The 16059-nt window shown below is 53.4% G+C and overlaps 2 protein-coding genes across 2 annotated transcripts in view; both read right to left on the bottom strand.

The window, feature by feature from the left end:
* SYN1 (synapsin I) overlaps positions 1-5731 on the bottom strand; it is a 47913-nt gene extending 42182 nt beyond the window's left edge. The window contains 1 exon segment of the mRNA XM_087860281.1: positions 5229-5731. Coding sequence (XP_087716407.1) covers positions 5229-5605 — 377 coding nt within the window. The 5' untranslated portion in view covers positions 5606-5731.
* A 4354-nt stretch (positions 5732-10085) lies between these two features.
* CFP (complement factor properdin) lies at positions 10086-15782 on the bottom strand. Its single transcript, XM_045790870.2, has 9 exons — positions 15625-15782; positions 15388-15538; positions 13777-13952; positions 13149-13319; positions 12817-13008; positions 12450-12623; positions 12026-12217; positions 11752-11863; positions 10086-10318 (listed from the first exon to the last, which is right to left on the bottom strand). The coding sequence occupies exons 1-9, from the start codon at positions 15686-15688 to the stop codon at positions 10153-10155; spliced, it is 1398 nt and encodes a 465-aa protein (XP_045646826.2). The 5' UTR covers positions 15689-15782; the 3' UTR covers positions 10086-10152.
* Between the last annotated feature and the right edge of the window lie 277 nt (positions 15783-16059).

Genomic DNA, 16059 nt, shown 5'->3' with positions numbered 1-16059 from the left:
GCCACGGCCATATCAGTGCCCAAGGGCTTACACAGTGTGCGACCCACCAGTGTGAGATCCCTCATGACGCTACATCAAACTGAAGGATACGCTTGACAGCAAAGCAGGTGCCACGGTGGGCCCATGACCATGGAGTCAACGGATGACGTACACCACACCACCCAGAAGCTGTTGGCCTGGAACAACTTGCAGCCACAGCTAAGACCCTAGCTTGGACATGATACCACGAAAGAATGGGGCACCATCCTCCAAAACACCCTAAATCAGCGGCCCGTTCTTTGTGCTGTGTTCCCAGTAGGTAGAATACCTGGGTCCGGGAGCTCGGAGGTGAAAGCAGAAGAGGCCCAGCTTACCATCAGTCCCAGCGATCCACTTTTGGAATGTGTGCTTCCCGTTCCCTCAAGGCCCTGCAAGGTTAGAGGTCCTGGCTCTCCAAAGGGAAACCCTGCTACCAGGGGACACAGCAAGAATCCTGTTACATCCTAAGCTATGGATGCCGACTGGACACCTATGTTTCACATGCCGATGGATACCAAGAGGAATGAATCACTGTCTTCGCAGGGGTACGTGACCCTGAACATCAGGAGAAGGTAGGGCTGCTGTTACATAGCGGGAGCGGGCGGGAGTATATTTGGCACCCAGGCGATCCACCTGGCCGTCTGTGGGTACTCCTTGCACAACTCTGCAGGGAAATGGACAGGGACGGCGGCCACAGCCTGGGAAGGGCATGGGGACCAAGGGCTCAGGGATCCCTCAAGGATGATTGAATGGATCACTCATCAGGGAAGCCACTGAGACCAAGAGAGGCACTAGCTGAGGGTGAGGGGGATCTCGACTGTACGGTAGAAGAAGGAGATGATGCGTATCATTTATTTCTGCCGCTTTCATCAACGGCAGCAGCGGAGGCTGTAGCTCAGCCCGCTAACTGCGCTCTTTCAAGACTCCCCCGGAAAACCAGACCAATTACAATCCCGGAATCCTGGAAATGCTGTGCCCAGATGGGGCGGACTTACTGGAAGAAGTAACTGAATCTGAGCAGTACAAGGAGTGGACTCGGTACTCGCCTCTGATCCTCACCGCGGCTCCCCCCAACCCCACCCCTGCTCACCTTCAGGCCTTCATATCTAGTTCCCAGTTTCTGGGGAGATTCGCTGCTGAAGGCTCACGCTGCTGTCCCTCCCTGGGAATTGCTTTCTGCAGCAGGGATTTGCCTTTCCCAAGATTATGCCTCCTTCCGGGGTGGGGGACAGCCTGTGCCTAATGATTGACTGATGTAAGAATACAAAGGCCTGGATACCCCACCTCAATGAGGGTAACGCTGAGGGTTCATCCTAGCTCCAGAGCTCCCCCAGAGGATTGGCTGAGGCTTCTGTTGTGGCTGCATCATAGCTCAACCTTTCCCTCTGCTGAATCCTGCCTCCCTCACTCCTCCCCCGCAACAGGTGTTGGTCCCAAGAGCTCTCCCCAATAAATCTGCACACAAACCTCAGAGTCTCAGGGCCTGCTTCCAGGGAAGTCTAAGAAAAGAAGCCACAAGAAGAGATAGAGTTTATATAACCCACTATATACATAGATACATAATAACCTATCCTATATATGTAATATATATTATATGACACCTCTAATGTTATACAGCAAATATAATATAGTATGGCTTATGTAACATATAATTTATTGCATATTACATACTAAGTGTATCTGCACCTAGAAGGTATATAAACAGACATATATAATTGGAATGAAAGTCTCAGTAAATGATTACTTTTACTATGTGCAACGGAGTCTGATATTTCCTATTCTATTTTATTCCACTTGATGAAGAAAAACAAACACGTTTATATTATTATATACTATAAACCTATTATATAGCAAATGTATGATAGAGCATATGTCATATATAATATATGGCGTACGTTACTGATTATATTTCCACTAAATAGTAATAATTCCACTTACTATGTGTAATATATTCTTGTTAGATTCTATTTTCGTTTATACTACTGCATGAAGAAAATGAAATGCTGGTCACAAGCCAATAGGTGACCCACGGTTTGAACTAAACACTGGGCTAAATTATCTCTAGAAAGGGAGATGATTCTCAACTAGGAGTTCGCAACCGTGAGCCACAAGAGGACTTGAGACCCAGGAAAGAGTGAGAGGGGTGAGGTTTGGTGGACAAGGTGTCAGACTCTGTCAAGGTGTACTATCCATTACGGAGTTTGCACAACACCTCCTTTATTCCAGGCTGAGATCCCCAGAGCTCGGATGGTACTCTTAGTATCTGCAGGCAGGTGATGCCGAGGTCTCCGTTCCCCACCCTGAGCCCACTGTGCGCACACTGGCCCTCTCCCTTTGTCCATCCCACCCATCTATGGTAGACACTAAATAAACATTCGCTAGATCGACTGGAAGAAAAGACTAGAGCAGCTGCTGGGATAAAGGGGGGTTTCTGAGATGCAGAAGGGGGAAGGGAAGACTTTTTCACTGAATTTAACAGGTGCTCAATAAATGCTTGCCGGACAACTTCAAAAAAAAATGGAGAACACTGGAGTTGTAATTGTGGAAAGGGGGAGGGTCTTGTCAGTATTCGGTAGATAATTAGTAAATGTTTGCTGGAACAAAGGAAAATGCAGCAAAGAAACTTCCTGGAGTGTAGGAGTGGGAAGGGAAGTCTAAAGGAGAGTGGTTACCAATATACAGCAGGGGCCCCATTAAGGTTCTTTGACTTCAGTGGAGCAAATTTCGCCAAGAAGATGGCTCCTGTGTGAGTGGGTGTTGGTGAAGGAACTGCTTTATAGATTGATGGAGAAAAGAGGGATGTAGTTGTTTGAAAAGAATACAGTCAGAGATTGAAAAATGCTTTTGGATTAATTGGGGGGAGGGGGAAGCAGTCGGGAAGATGGCTTCCAAGTGGGGGAGGGGACCTAGCCAGAATACAGTAGGTGTACATTGTGAGCTTTCCACATTGCGTAGTGGCAAAGGTCAGATGGAGATTGTCGAAGGGGGAATTAGGGCTTCAAGAGGGGGAGGGAAAGAGGCATTCAATATGGGGTCCTTAGTATACAACAAGTGCTCATTAAAGGATCGTGGGGTTGAATGGAGAAAAAGGTATAGAGAATCCAGCTGGTGGTTGGGGTTAGAAGGAAGGGGAACTGAAGGAGGGTTCTTCCTAGTATATAGTAGTGCTAAATGGATGTCTCCCGCACTCTGACACATGGAAACTAAGCAATAAATACCTGTAGAATGAATAAATGGCTCTGAATAGAGAGAAAGGCTTCTGGATAAAGGCTCCTGGGGGGAGGGGTGATCTTGCCAGTAAAAAGCTGGTACTCAATAAATGTAGGCTGAGGTAGACCCCTGGAGAGAGAGGTCTTGAGATGGGGCAGCAACTTTCAGACTTGGAAAGAAGACGTTGAGGATGGCCCTTATATAGTAGGAACTAAGTAAGTGTTTACTGGCTTAGGTAGAAGAAAGACCTTTTGGGGTACAGACTTAAGATTGGGAGAGGGAATCCTAGACACTGAGGGGAGTAGAAAAGGGGTAATCCTTATAAATTGGGCTCTAGATTTATCAAAAGAAGCTTAATGACCTGCACAGTTTCTTCTAGGGGTAAGGAAGGGGTGTCTACTCCCTCCACACAGCAGGCACTGTATATATGCTTACCGGGTCCACTAAAAGAAAGACTTTGGGAAGAAGGTGTGAACATAGAGCACACAAATGGCACTCCATAAATGCTCACAGGAGCCATTGGAGGAAAAGGCCTTTGGGGGAAGGTGGTTAGAATTGAGCACCTGGCAGACAATACCTACCTAAATGCTCACTGGATCCATTAAAAAGAAAGGTCTTTGTGGGAGGGGGGCTAGGGATGGGCATACAATCACTGGATCCATTGGAGGAAAAGTCTTCAGGGAAGGGGAATGGGGATGCAGAAGCTTGATCTACGTAGGCTTGATTCTCCATCCATGAAAGGAAAGGCTTTTGTGGAGAAGGCACAGAATCAGGCACACAGTGGTACTCCACAAATGCTCCAAGGAGTGATTAAAAAGAAAAGGCCTCTGGAAAGAGGATTGAAATGGTGCACACAACAAGTGTTAGATATTTGATCACTGCATTAACTGGAGGCAAGCCTTTATGGAGAAGGTCTAAGGTTGGTTCATGCAGAAGGTGTTCAACACATGCAGACTGAAGCCGCTGGGGAAAGGGTATGGGGATGGGGTAAATAGCAGGCACTCGATAAATGCTTGCTGAATACACTGGAGGAAAGAAGCTTTAGAAAAGGCTCACATGGCAGGCAGGCAGGCGATAAATGCTAGGTGGCTCACCAAAGGAAAGGTCTTTGAAGTAGCTTGAGAATGGAGGATAAATGAGGCACTCAATAAATGCTTTCTAGATCCACTGGAGGAAAAGGATTTGGGGGAGAGTCTGAAGATGAGTCACACACAGAAGGTTCAAAAATGCTCATGGGACTCATTTGAGCAAAATATGTTTGAGAAAGGGGTTTGGAGATAGGGCATACACCAGACACTTAATAAATGCTTTCTAGATCCTTTGGAGAAATAAGCCCTTGGAGAGGGGACGTAGAGTTGGGACACCCAGAAGGCATTCAATAAAGGCTCACAGGATCCATTAAAGGCAACACTTTCAGTGAGAAGAGGTAATGGAATACGCAGCAGGCAATCAATGTTCACTGAATAGCTTAAAAGGTCTTTGGGGGAGTAGGGTTGGGATGGGGCACATACCACACTCGGGATACATGTTCGCAAGATCTATTAGAGAGAAGGCCTTAGGGCAAGGTTTGAGGGGGACAAGACACATAGCAAGCTCTCAATGAATGTTCACAAAATTCATGGAAGCCCAAGGCTTTGGGGAAGGGCTCCCGGATAAGGCACACTTCAGGTACTTGATAAATGCTCACAAGATCCATTAAAAGACAAGGCCTTTGGGGTGAGGGTTGAGGAGGGCAAGGCACATTAGGCTCCCGAATGCTCACAGGATATAGGAAGGAGGTACACAGCTGGCGCCCGATAACTGCTCCCTGTATGGATCGAGAGGGCCGGGTGGGGGGCAAGGGCGGGGCACACAAGAAGCACCCACCTTAATAATTTAAAGGAAAAGGGTTTGGGCTAGGGGGCCAGGTGCCTGGCACACAAGCGGTGCTTGCTAAGTGCTCTTGGTGGAACCATCTGGGGACCCAGGCCCGCGGGAAGACGTCCGCGGCAGTGGCTTACCAGTCGGTGTGGGGCTCGTCGATGACCAGCAGCACCCTGGCGGCAGCGCCCCCACGACCTGCGCCCCCAGAGCCGCCGCCCACCTGCTCGCTGAAGGTGGCCGCCGCGGCCGCCGTGGTCTGCTTGACCGCGTTGGACAGCGACGAGAAGAAGCCACCACCCCCCGAAGACCCGGGACTAGGGGCAGCCGGAGAGGCCACAGGGGCGGACCCGGAGGTCCTCTCGGCAGTGGCAGTCGCGGGACCGGGCGTGGCTCCGGGGCTGGGGGCAGCAGGCGGCGGCGGGGGCGGCTGCGGGCGCTGCAGGTCTGTCATGTACCCATTTGGCAGATTGGCCATGAAGTTGCTGTCCGACAGGCGGCGCCGCAGGTAGTTCATGGCTGCGGCGCGGGGCAGGGGGTCCTAGGAGCAGTCTGGTCAGGAGCCGCGGGGGCGGACCGCGCGGGGCCCAGGAGCACAGCTGCGCTCTCGGGCACGACGCGACTCTTCGGTTGCCCGCTGCAGACTGAGGCAGCGCTGAGTCGCCGCCGCCGCAGCGCGGATGGTCGCGCCCGTACCCCCCTATCTCGCGCCCCTCGTGGTGCTGTCCAGCTGGGCAGGCGGCGGCGCGGACGCGACCAAGGCGACCGGGAAGGGGAGTTTGGGGAGGAACGGCGAGTGACGTCAGCGCGCCTTCAGTGCTGGGGAGGCGGTGGCACGCGCCGGTAGGCGGGGGCGAAGGAGCTGTCCGTGGTGCTGAAGGCGGCAGTGCGCACGCGCCACGCCGCATCCTGGTTCCCCTCCCCCTCGTCCGATAGGGGATGCGCAATTTGGGGAGTGGGGGCGGGGTAGATACTTGTCGGGAGGGTCGGGGTGAGTGGTCAGGCAAGACCCCCACCCAGCCAAATTCTGCTCTTCACACCCGGTCGCACCCACACGCAGGATTCTCTGCAGATACTGTTTCCAGGGTCGATATTCACCACAGAAGGCATGTGGAGGTGTGTGTGTGGGGGGAATGGAGGCACACGCAGAGACTTAAAAGTAAAGAAATAACCTCCTCACCGCGACAGATGGGGGTCACAAGCAGTACCCTGTGAGGGGAGATCAATTTCCCATATCCATACGGGCTCAGCTAGTCAGAGAGGGGGTGCGGGGGCGGCACAGACAGCATCAGACAGGCTGACTTGGACACTTGGGCGGGGTACACACCCTTGCCCTGGGTTGCTGGGGCCTGGAGGCATACAGGAATGACACACACGTGGAGATACATATAGACACACACAAAAATAAAGAAACACACGGAGGCACGTACAGACAGAGAACACACGGATCTAGGTATCTATATGGACATACACAAGCCCAGGGTAACACATATGGGCATGCATGCATACACACGTGCATATATGCGTATACACACAGGAACCACACCTACACACAGAGACCCAAGGAAACTCACACGAACATGCACACCCAGACAAATCACCTACCCACAGACGATCACGATAAACCTAGATCTGCCACACAGACACATTCCCTGAAGCTCCAGACCTGATGTGTGTGTCCATCTCCGTTCCCCCCACCAGGGCCCTACACACACACACACACACACACACACACTCAATCTATATGCCCCTATCGCTCTGCCCTGGATAACCCAAAACCCACCATAACCACCTGATATTATCAGTGCCCATGACTCTGCAAAGGGGAACTTTCCACAGACAGAGGCAGACCCATCTTAGGGTATGCACACAGTAGATGCCAAATAATGTTTGACTCATGAGAAAATGACCTTTATGGTCCAGGCAGAGGGGGGCTGTGGAAGCCATGCTGTCAGCTCCTGTAAGATCCTGACTGCAATGAAAGCACGAATCCATTTAAAAACAATCATTTGTTGACAGCATCCAACTAAGCTGCTTAAGTGTATTGTTTCATCCAACCCGTACAACAATACTATGGGGTGGGGAACATTCCCATTTTACAGATGAAGGAATCCAAGAGCTCCAATTTATTCCCAAAGGGCCACGTTCACTTTGTGATCCGTGCATTTTTTTTAAAAAAAGAATGTGCTAGAAAGAGGTGCCAGTGTGGCTGAAACAAAGTGAGCAAGGGGGATTTGTGGCAGGAGATGAGTTCAGAGAGGTCAGCAGGGACCAGACTGAGCAGGTCCTTGTGGGCCATAGTGAGAGATGTTGGTGGACCAAGTGAGGTAGAAGAAGACATGGTAAGAAACAGGCAGATTTGGAGTCTTTTCTGCCTGCAGGGTTTTCAGGTGAATCGTCCACTTATTCATTTGTTCATTCTTTATTTATTAAATCCTTGGCCTGTTTAAACAAGGTAGTAAAGGTGTGGAGTCTAGAGTCAGAGTGCTAGAAGTTCAAACTAGGCCTCCACCATACCCCTGGGAAAGTGACTTAACCCCGCTGAGACTTGGTTTCCTCATCTGTCAAGATCATCACCGACCCATCTCTAAGGGTGTGTTGGTGGGGAGAGGAGACAACCTCTATATTTTCGCCTGTGCTGTGACTTCTGCCAGGAATGTCCTTTACCTTCTCTCAAGGATCATCTTTGGCCAAGGTCTCCAGGAAGTCCCCTTCCCCAGAACTCATATTCCATCCCCTCTTTCCCCTAGCCTCCCCAGTCCTCAAGTCCAATACTTCCAAACCATTCTCTACTCCCTCCTCCATGCCAGGCAGCTTCAGTCCCACCTCCAGGCCTTTGTTTTGGCCTTTCCTTCCCTCTCTTTCCTGGCTGCTCTTTCCAGCATTCCATATCTCAGTGTTGCCCAGATGGGGAACTCTCATGAATCACGTATTTTCCAACATTTAGAAGTCTGTGCTTCTCAGTTTTTTGCTCAGTAACTGAAGTAAACAAGCTGTGCTGGACGCATGGTGCCCTCTCTGGGGGATAGGAGCAGCTGCAAGTCTACAGACTTCTCTGGTTCCTCTGGGAGCCAGAAGTTGGGCTCCTTAGGAATCTGTCTCTAGAATGCCTCTTCCTAGGGCCCCTATTCCCACGTTTCTAGTACTCATGACCCCCAACATCATTCCCTTTCTCCAGGTGGCTCGGTTTCCAGAAATTAATGTTTTGGAGATTGTTTTGTGGAAGAATGAGGATTCCCCTCAGAAGTGTCTCAACTCCCTGAGGCAGAGGTAAGTCTCCTCTGCACTGTCTCCATCTTCTCCAGCAGGAATGAACAAACAGAAAGGGCTCCAGGAGTGATTTTCTTTGTTGTGCATCAGTGAGCAATGACTCTGAAACACACACCCCTGACATATGCTTGTAATCGGTATCGTACCCACATTTATAACTCACACATATATACCCACGACACCTTAATGCACATGTACATGTGTGCACGTGTACACAAACACACACACCTGTAACTCAGATTGTTATGGTGCACACATGGTTGTAACTTTACATGCATTCCACATACACTCAATACATCCTTAATTCTTGCACAGACCCATAGGTCTGCATATCACACATACACAAAGGTATGTGTCTCATGATGCACAAAGTTCCACTCTCTTGTAGACACATACCTCTCGTACCCTGTGGTAAACAACCAGAATCACTCCCTTCAGCTCATTCTTCCCAAGATGGCCAAAAATTCAACTTTGTCTTTACTTCAACCCATCAACTGACCCGTTTTATGGGGGGAAATCGACCCAGAGACGTGAGCACCTTGACAGAATCCAGGTGTCACTCATCTCCCATCTGAACGCTTCCACAGAGGGGTCCCTCCACTCACAGCAGACACCGTGCTTCAAATGTCCAGCCCGCTACCTTTCTGTGCCTCAGTTTACTCCTTTGTAAATGGGATAATAATAGTGACCCTCATAGGCTTGTTGTGGAGTAAGCGAATTCATGCTGTGCAACCTAAAACACTACCAGGCACGCAGCAAGTACTCTCTAAGTATTAGCTAATACCATAATTATGATGATTCTTCTGATTTGCCTCATCACCAGGGGCTCAGCATTCAGTAAATGCTAATTAGTGCAACACTGAATGAGCAAATGCTAACAGCATTAGTGTCGGGGTTTGTTCCCTTCACTGTGGAGACACGTGCTGTTCTGACTCCTCTATTCTCCGTGATGTCCAGCGCTATTGTTAGTATACAGTAGGCGTTGATAAGTGTTGAAAAAAATGTTCAACGAAAGGATCGCATATTCTGAGTTTGTTCCCTCGCTCACATGTCCTCTCCTTCTACCAGTCCTCCTCCACCCCAGATGCCCAGACTTCGTTCTAGTATACAGTAGACGCTATAAAGTGTTGAATGAATGCACCAATACTAAAGGAATCTGTGTCTGGGTTTGTCTCGGGGGCTCCTTCTGGCAGGTGCTGACTCTGGCTTTTCGCTCCCGCCCCAGCTCAGAGCACCTCACAGGCACTTCCTCGGTCCACCCCCGGCCAACTGCCACCCCCCTTTCGGTCTTCGCTAATTGCGGCATTGGAGCTGGGCTGTTGGGAGTGGGTGGGTGCAGGTGTTCGCGCGGCTGGGTGCCAACCCCAGCCACGCCTCTGCCGCCTCTGCCGCGGCTCAGTGCCGGATTGATGCGGCACCCGCCAGCCGAGAGGCTCCGGCGGGTGGGAACCTAGGCACTCCGGCCAATCAGAAAGTGCCGGCCAGGGCGAGTAGCCAACCAGAAAGCCCGTAACGCGGAGCTCTGCAGAGGGACGTGCTGGAGGGCCCCGGGACACTGCGCAAGGGGTGGGGGGCAGACACCGGGGCTAAGGCAGCGGCGAAGGGACGGATACTCCCCTTCGCTTCTGCCAAGCTGTGACCACGGTGGACGAGAGTTTTCCACAACGAGCCACCGCGACTCTGCCCCCGTGCCGTGCCCTTTGGCCTAGAAGATGCTATTGCCCCACTCCTGGGGAAGAGGCCCATTTATTGAGGTCTGGGGGGGGCAGAGGGTCGGAGCAGGAGAGGGAGGTGTTAGAGCTTCTCATCCTCAGGGTCTTGGCAGACAGGCACGTGTAGACATGGCAGTTTCTCCTCCACCACCAACTTCTGCCCCTGCAGCGCCTCGCACCGTGGTGACGGTTTCCCCCAGAAGGTCACGTTCTTCTCACCCTGACCTTCGACCACGGTAATGGTGGGCCTGGGGCATTAGAGGGGGAATGGAGGGGAGAAGCTCAGGGAAGGCAAGAATGCACTCGACAAACTCTTATTGAGTGCCTACTGTGTGCCCAACACTATTTGTCAGCTCTGAGATATTGGGCAATCTCTTTACCTTCCCTGTGCTCATCTGAAAAATGGTAATAATTGGAAGAATAGTAATACCCACCTTACTGGGCTGAGTGAGGATAAATGACTTAATTTTGGTAAAAGGCTCAGAGTGGTGTCTGGTACACAGTAAGTACTCAAAAAATGTTAGTAATTGTTACTCATTGACAAGAGCTACCTTCTCTTACCTCCAAAACCCTTTACGTCTCTCCCCACTGCCCAGTGGGGGAAAAAAACACCAAAATGCCTTGCCCTGGTATTTGAGGCCTTGTTTCTGGGTCTGCATGCCTGCCCCAAGCCTATCTCTCTCTTCCACTTTATTCGGACTTAGTCCCACGTCCAGAATGGTCTTTGCCTGGCTTGTTCCTCCCACGAGACAAGCATTCCATTCATTCACTCTCACCCCCGTTCCCTCAGTCAAATCCATTCATTTCCCTACTCTGTCACGTGCTTCCTGCCTCCACTCAACGCCTCTAACTCATCTTCAGGACCCACTAGAGACCCCAGAGCTGGAGACCATTTCCCAGATGGCAGGCCTTTCATGAGTTGAAAATAGCCCACTTCCTCTAGTGGCTTGATGTATGTGGAAATAAAGAAGGGGGGGAGTGAGTGGTTTTACCCTCTCTAACACCTGGGCCACCAGGAAACCAGCTTTGGGCAGCTGGTCACCAGTGTCCAGGACTCTGCTCACACAGTCTTGACACTGGGAGTACCTTTCCTGACCCCTTCCTGCCTGGTGAGACCTGACCAGTTTCCTGGACCCGGGGCAAGGTGTCAGTCCCTTTTCCATGTGCCATCTGCTCTGCCTCTGCCTTCTGTCAGGGCCCTGCTGACCTGGATCCCTCGGGGGACCCACAGGACCTGGGTTCTGTGTGTCTGCAAGTGTTGCCGAAAAGGCCTCAAGTGTCCTGGGGCCGTGAGACGTTGAGTGAGATGTGGGTGGCTGAAGGAATGAGTAAGTGGATGAAGGCCTGAGTGACTGAAGGAGCAAATGGAAGCATGGGTAACCGAGAGAGCTGAGCGTGAGGTCACAGGAAGGACTGGGTGAGTGGCCGGGTGGCTGAGGGACTGAATGAGAGACGGAGGCGCACAGAGGCTGCTCATTCTCCCCTCAGGATCCTCTTTCTTGGGTGCTTCTTTAGTGTCTCTCCTCTTCCGGCAGGAGGGAGATGACACTCGTCAAGGCAGGCACCTGAGACCCAGAGGTGGCTGCCCTGCTTGTGGGGAGCTGAACTGACTCTCCCACCCTCACTGCCCACATATGGATATCATGACCCCCTCCTGGGCACGCTTTGCTCCCCCACTCACGAGAAGTTGGGGAGCTGGGCCGTGCAGAGGCGCTGGCGGATGCGGACGGGGTTGGGGCCACAAGGGGGCATGCACAGCCCCCAGGAACTCCACTCAGACCATGAGCCTTTCCCTGCAATGAGTCAGAATGAGAGGTCTCAGTGGGGTGGTGAGAGACAGAGAGAGACAGAGAGGTGGCAGGGCCACGGGGTCCAAGGTGAAGTCAGAAACCCCCCTCGCTGCACAAGCTGCCCCATCCCCACAGTGGGGTCTGCGGGGGGTGGGGGGCACTCACAGCCACAGCGCTGGATGTTATAGCAGTGACGGATATCTTGTTGCTCCCCAGGGCACCGCCGTCCATCAAACTTGCGGCCCTTGCAGCTCCTCGAGCGTGTCTGCTGGCCCGGGATCTCCTTACAGCTGATACTGTTTATGTTCCGACGGATGCAGGGGCTCCACTCGTCCCAGGACCCCCACTCTCCATCCACTGCAGAGACAGGGGCAACCAGGGCTTGCACCAAAGAAGGGAGCCAGTGAGGGGATTCAGAGCAAGGAATGGCGACCAGGGGAAGGAGCGGCGGTGATCAGAGGTGGGGCCGAGGCATCAGGGCCAGGAATAGGGGCATCCGAGGCAGGAACAAGGCATTAGCAACAGGAACTGGGCAGCAGGGTTGGGGGAGGGGCTTAGGCATGGAGATGGTGCATCTTGAGGTACTGACCAGGGCAGGGCACAGCCGTGTTGCAGATGTGGGTCCGGGTGGCCTCGCCAGCACAGGGGGGACCCCCATGCTGGGGCACAGGGTGATCGCATTTCCGTCTTTCCAGGGTCTGGCCCAGGCCACAGGTCACAGGGCAGGGGGTCACAGGACCCCATGCCCCCCAGCCCCCAGCCACTGTGGGGGTGAGAAGAAAGGAATGAGAAGAAAGGCCACCTCCATCTCCCCCTCGGCCCCTAGACCCTTGAGGTGGACTGCCCCAAAATGAAGAGCTCCATGGTCACATGGTCTAAGGTCTCTGTCCCCTGAAATGGCAGAGCATCTGTGCCTGAATCGAGAACAGCGTGTCAGGGGCCCCATCCCCGTGTACCTGGGCAGGGTGGCAGGCCGGAGCAGGGCCGGGTTTCGTGGTCCAGCCCCGGGCACGGCTTCCCAGGAGGTTCCTTGGAGGGCTCAGGTGCGGAACACTTGCGGCTTCGTCTCTGGGTAGGTGCACTGGGTCCACCGTGGCAGGACCCCGAGCAGGAGCCCCAGGGACCCCAAGTGGCCCAGGCCCCGTGTACTGTGGTGTGATGGGGGTGGGGGGACACCAAGTATGGTCACGTGTGCCGAAGTCCTCCCACCCTGGAAGTTCCCTGCTGTAACCCCCCAGCTCCGCCCTGGGTGCCCGCCTCCGTGCCCGCATCAGCGGCCTTCACTCACTGGGGCAGACCTGCTGGGTGTCACAGGCCTCGGACTCCCGTGGCTCTCCTGGGCAGTGGCCCCCACACTTGGGGGTGGGTTGATTACATTTTCGCTGACGGGTCCGGGTCCCTTTGGAACAGGTGACAGAGCAAGGCGTCCAGGGCTCCCAGTTGGACCAGCCACCCATCTCTATGGGAGAGAGGTGAGGGGGACAGGAGGGAAGCAGGGGCATCATTCAGGGGTCCTCACTTCCTTATGTGCCCCACGTCCTCTGCCACACCTGGTCCACCACTGTCGCTTGTCTGGACGACTGCAATAGCCTTCACGCTGGTCCCGCTGCTTCAGCACTCACCACAGACCATCCGCCCTCCTCCGGACAGCGAGAGGGATCTGTCACACCCCAAGTCCGATCACATTTCTCCTGCCCACAACCACACAATAAAAGCCAGCGTCCTCACCGTGGCCCACAAGGATCGGGCCCCCCTTTGGCCTTGCTTCCCACAGCTCTCCTCCAGCCACACGGGCATCTTCCTTAGCGCCTCACAAACGTCAGGCGCGGTCCTACCCTCAGGGCCTCTGCCCTGACTGTGTGTTCCCCGGGGCCAGGCGACAGGCTGTGCTCGCCTGCCCTGCTGAGCTTCCTCACCAGGACAGCACTTCTGGTCCTCACAGGCCTGCAGCTGCCACTCAAGGGTCCCAGTCTCCACCTTCTCGGCACACTGCCCATCATGGCCTATGCAGCGCCGGTGCCGCAACTGGGATCCCTCGGAGCAGGTCACTGAGCAGGGGGCCCACGCAGACCACGGGGACCACCGCGGGGACCTGTAGAGAGGAGCACACGTGTCCTACCCTAGCTTGAGCTGGCAAGGATGGGGTGGACTGGACTGCAGGGCGAGGGCAGGCACAGACAGGGGTGCAGGATACATGTACGTGGGATGGATTGATCAGAGTACCTACCCCTTGGGGATGTTGAGGATTGAACGGGACAAGGAGCGCACACAGTAAGTACTTAATAATATCACTGACCTTCATGACTGGGGATCTGGAACACTTTGAAGTCCCCCAAGGCTAGTGCCAGACATTCAGTAAGCAAATGTGTGGCCTAAGGGCCCAGAACTGCTTCAGAAACCTATCAGGCCACCACCATGCTCGGTAGCTGGCAAACAGAAAGTTCTTAATAAATAGGGGCTATCGTCCCAGTTAGCTTAGAGACCCCATCAGAGATGCCCCAGATCTGGGGCGGCTGGGTGACTCCGTTGGTTAAGCATCTGACTTTTGATTTCAGCTCAGGTCAGGATCTCACGGTCATGATCTCGGGGTCATGAGATCGAACCCTGCATCAGGCTCCACACTGAGTGTGGAGCCTACTTAAGATTCTGTCTCCCTCTACCCCTCTTCCCGCTTGCATGCTCTCTCTCTCAAAAAAAAATTTTTTAAAAGATAAATACTCCAGATCTATCCCCAACCCCATGTGCAGCACAATACTAAATTGATGTGAATGGTTGACATTACTAGGGTCCCAGAACGGCCTTCAAAAACCCTCAAGCTCCCCATCCCCATGGTGTGTGTATCTGGGATATATGCTAAGCTGTTAGGAAACATGTCTGGCATACACTAAGGGCTCATTACATGTAAGCTGGAGTCATGATTAGGAGACTAGAGTCACCCTCAGAAATCCTCCAGCTACCCCTGACCTCTGCAATGCATCCAGTAGGCTGGAAGTGATCAATGAACGTAAAGTGTCATAATTAGGGGGCTGGAGCTGCCCTCAGAATTTCCCAAACTCTCCCACCCTGACACGTCTGTATGCAGTAAGCACTCAAGGTGAGCTGGCATCACAATTAGGGGACTTGAGCTACCTTCAGAACACACCTGACCTGTATCCCACCCTCCAAGGCTTCCAGTACACAGGAGGTGCTCAGTAAATGGAAGCTATGGCAGTGGTTCTCAACCAGGGGCGATTTTGCCCCTGGGGGGGACATTTGGCAATGTCCGGAGGATTTTGGTTGTCGCAATTGGTTGGGGGGAGTTGCTACTGGCATCTAGTGGGAGGCCAGGGATGCTACAAAACACAGGTTTTGCAATGCACAAGTCAGACCCCCACAACAAAGAATTTTCTGGCCCCAAACGTCAATAGAGCTGAGGCTGAGAAACCCCAAGCTATGGTCATGATCGGGGCCTTGGAGTCACCCTTGGAAACCCCAGAGAAGGAAAGAGCCCAGTTCTGGGTGGCCCTGTACCCCAGGCTCCCCCTCACCTGCATGCGTGACAAAGCTTGCTGCCAGGCTCCTGAAAGCCATAGGCAGGGTTGAGACAGCAGTCTTCCACACTGACACCTCCCCCCAGGAGGCCCTTGCATTTGCCGGAGGATTCCTCATACTGGGTGAAGCAGAGTACGGGGACTGAGCCTGGAACGGGGCGGGGGGGGGGGCACTGTCAGCGGTGTGATGGATCCGGGCACCCCTGCGGGCCTGCGGGGCCCTCCCGCACTCACCTGTGGCCGGAAGCAGGGTGAGCAGCAGCAGCAGCAACTGAGGAGTCTGCCCTGGGGCACGCATGTTGAGCGCTGCACCCCTGCAGTCCTGCCGCCCTGCCAGAGAGGAGGCCTGGCTTTGTATGGGCTGACCTGGCTCTGGGATTAGTGGCAAAGAGGAACTGGGCCAGGAGGAACTGGGCGGGTAAAGGGCTGCGGGGTGGGGTGTGGGTGGGGGGCGCCGTGCAGGGTCTCTGCAGTTCCAACTTCTCTACTGGCACCTTTGCCCTGGAGCCTCCTGCCCCCCTCTCCCCTCCCTACTTCCTGTCTCACTCTTGGTCCAGTCTCGCTTGTCACTGTATCCCCAGTAACTCTTTAGCACTCAATGCTCCCTGGACACATTCTTACTGAGAGGAAATGGAGCATAAACTTCGTAGCTGTGTGACCTTGGGCAAG

The sequence above is a fragment of the Ursus americanus genome, chromosome X (assembly GCF_024610735.1).
Source record: "Ursus americanus isolate L20-20 chromosome X, mUrsAme1.1.p, whole genome shotgun sequence".
Lineage (NCBI taxonomy): Eukaryota > Metazoa > Chordata > Mammalia > Carnivora > Ursidae > Ursus > Ursus americanus.
Note: the sequence above shows the minus strand (reverse complement) of the source record. Positions and strands in the feature narration are given on the sequence as shown.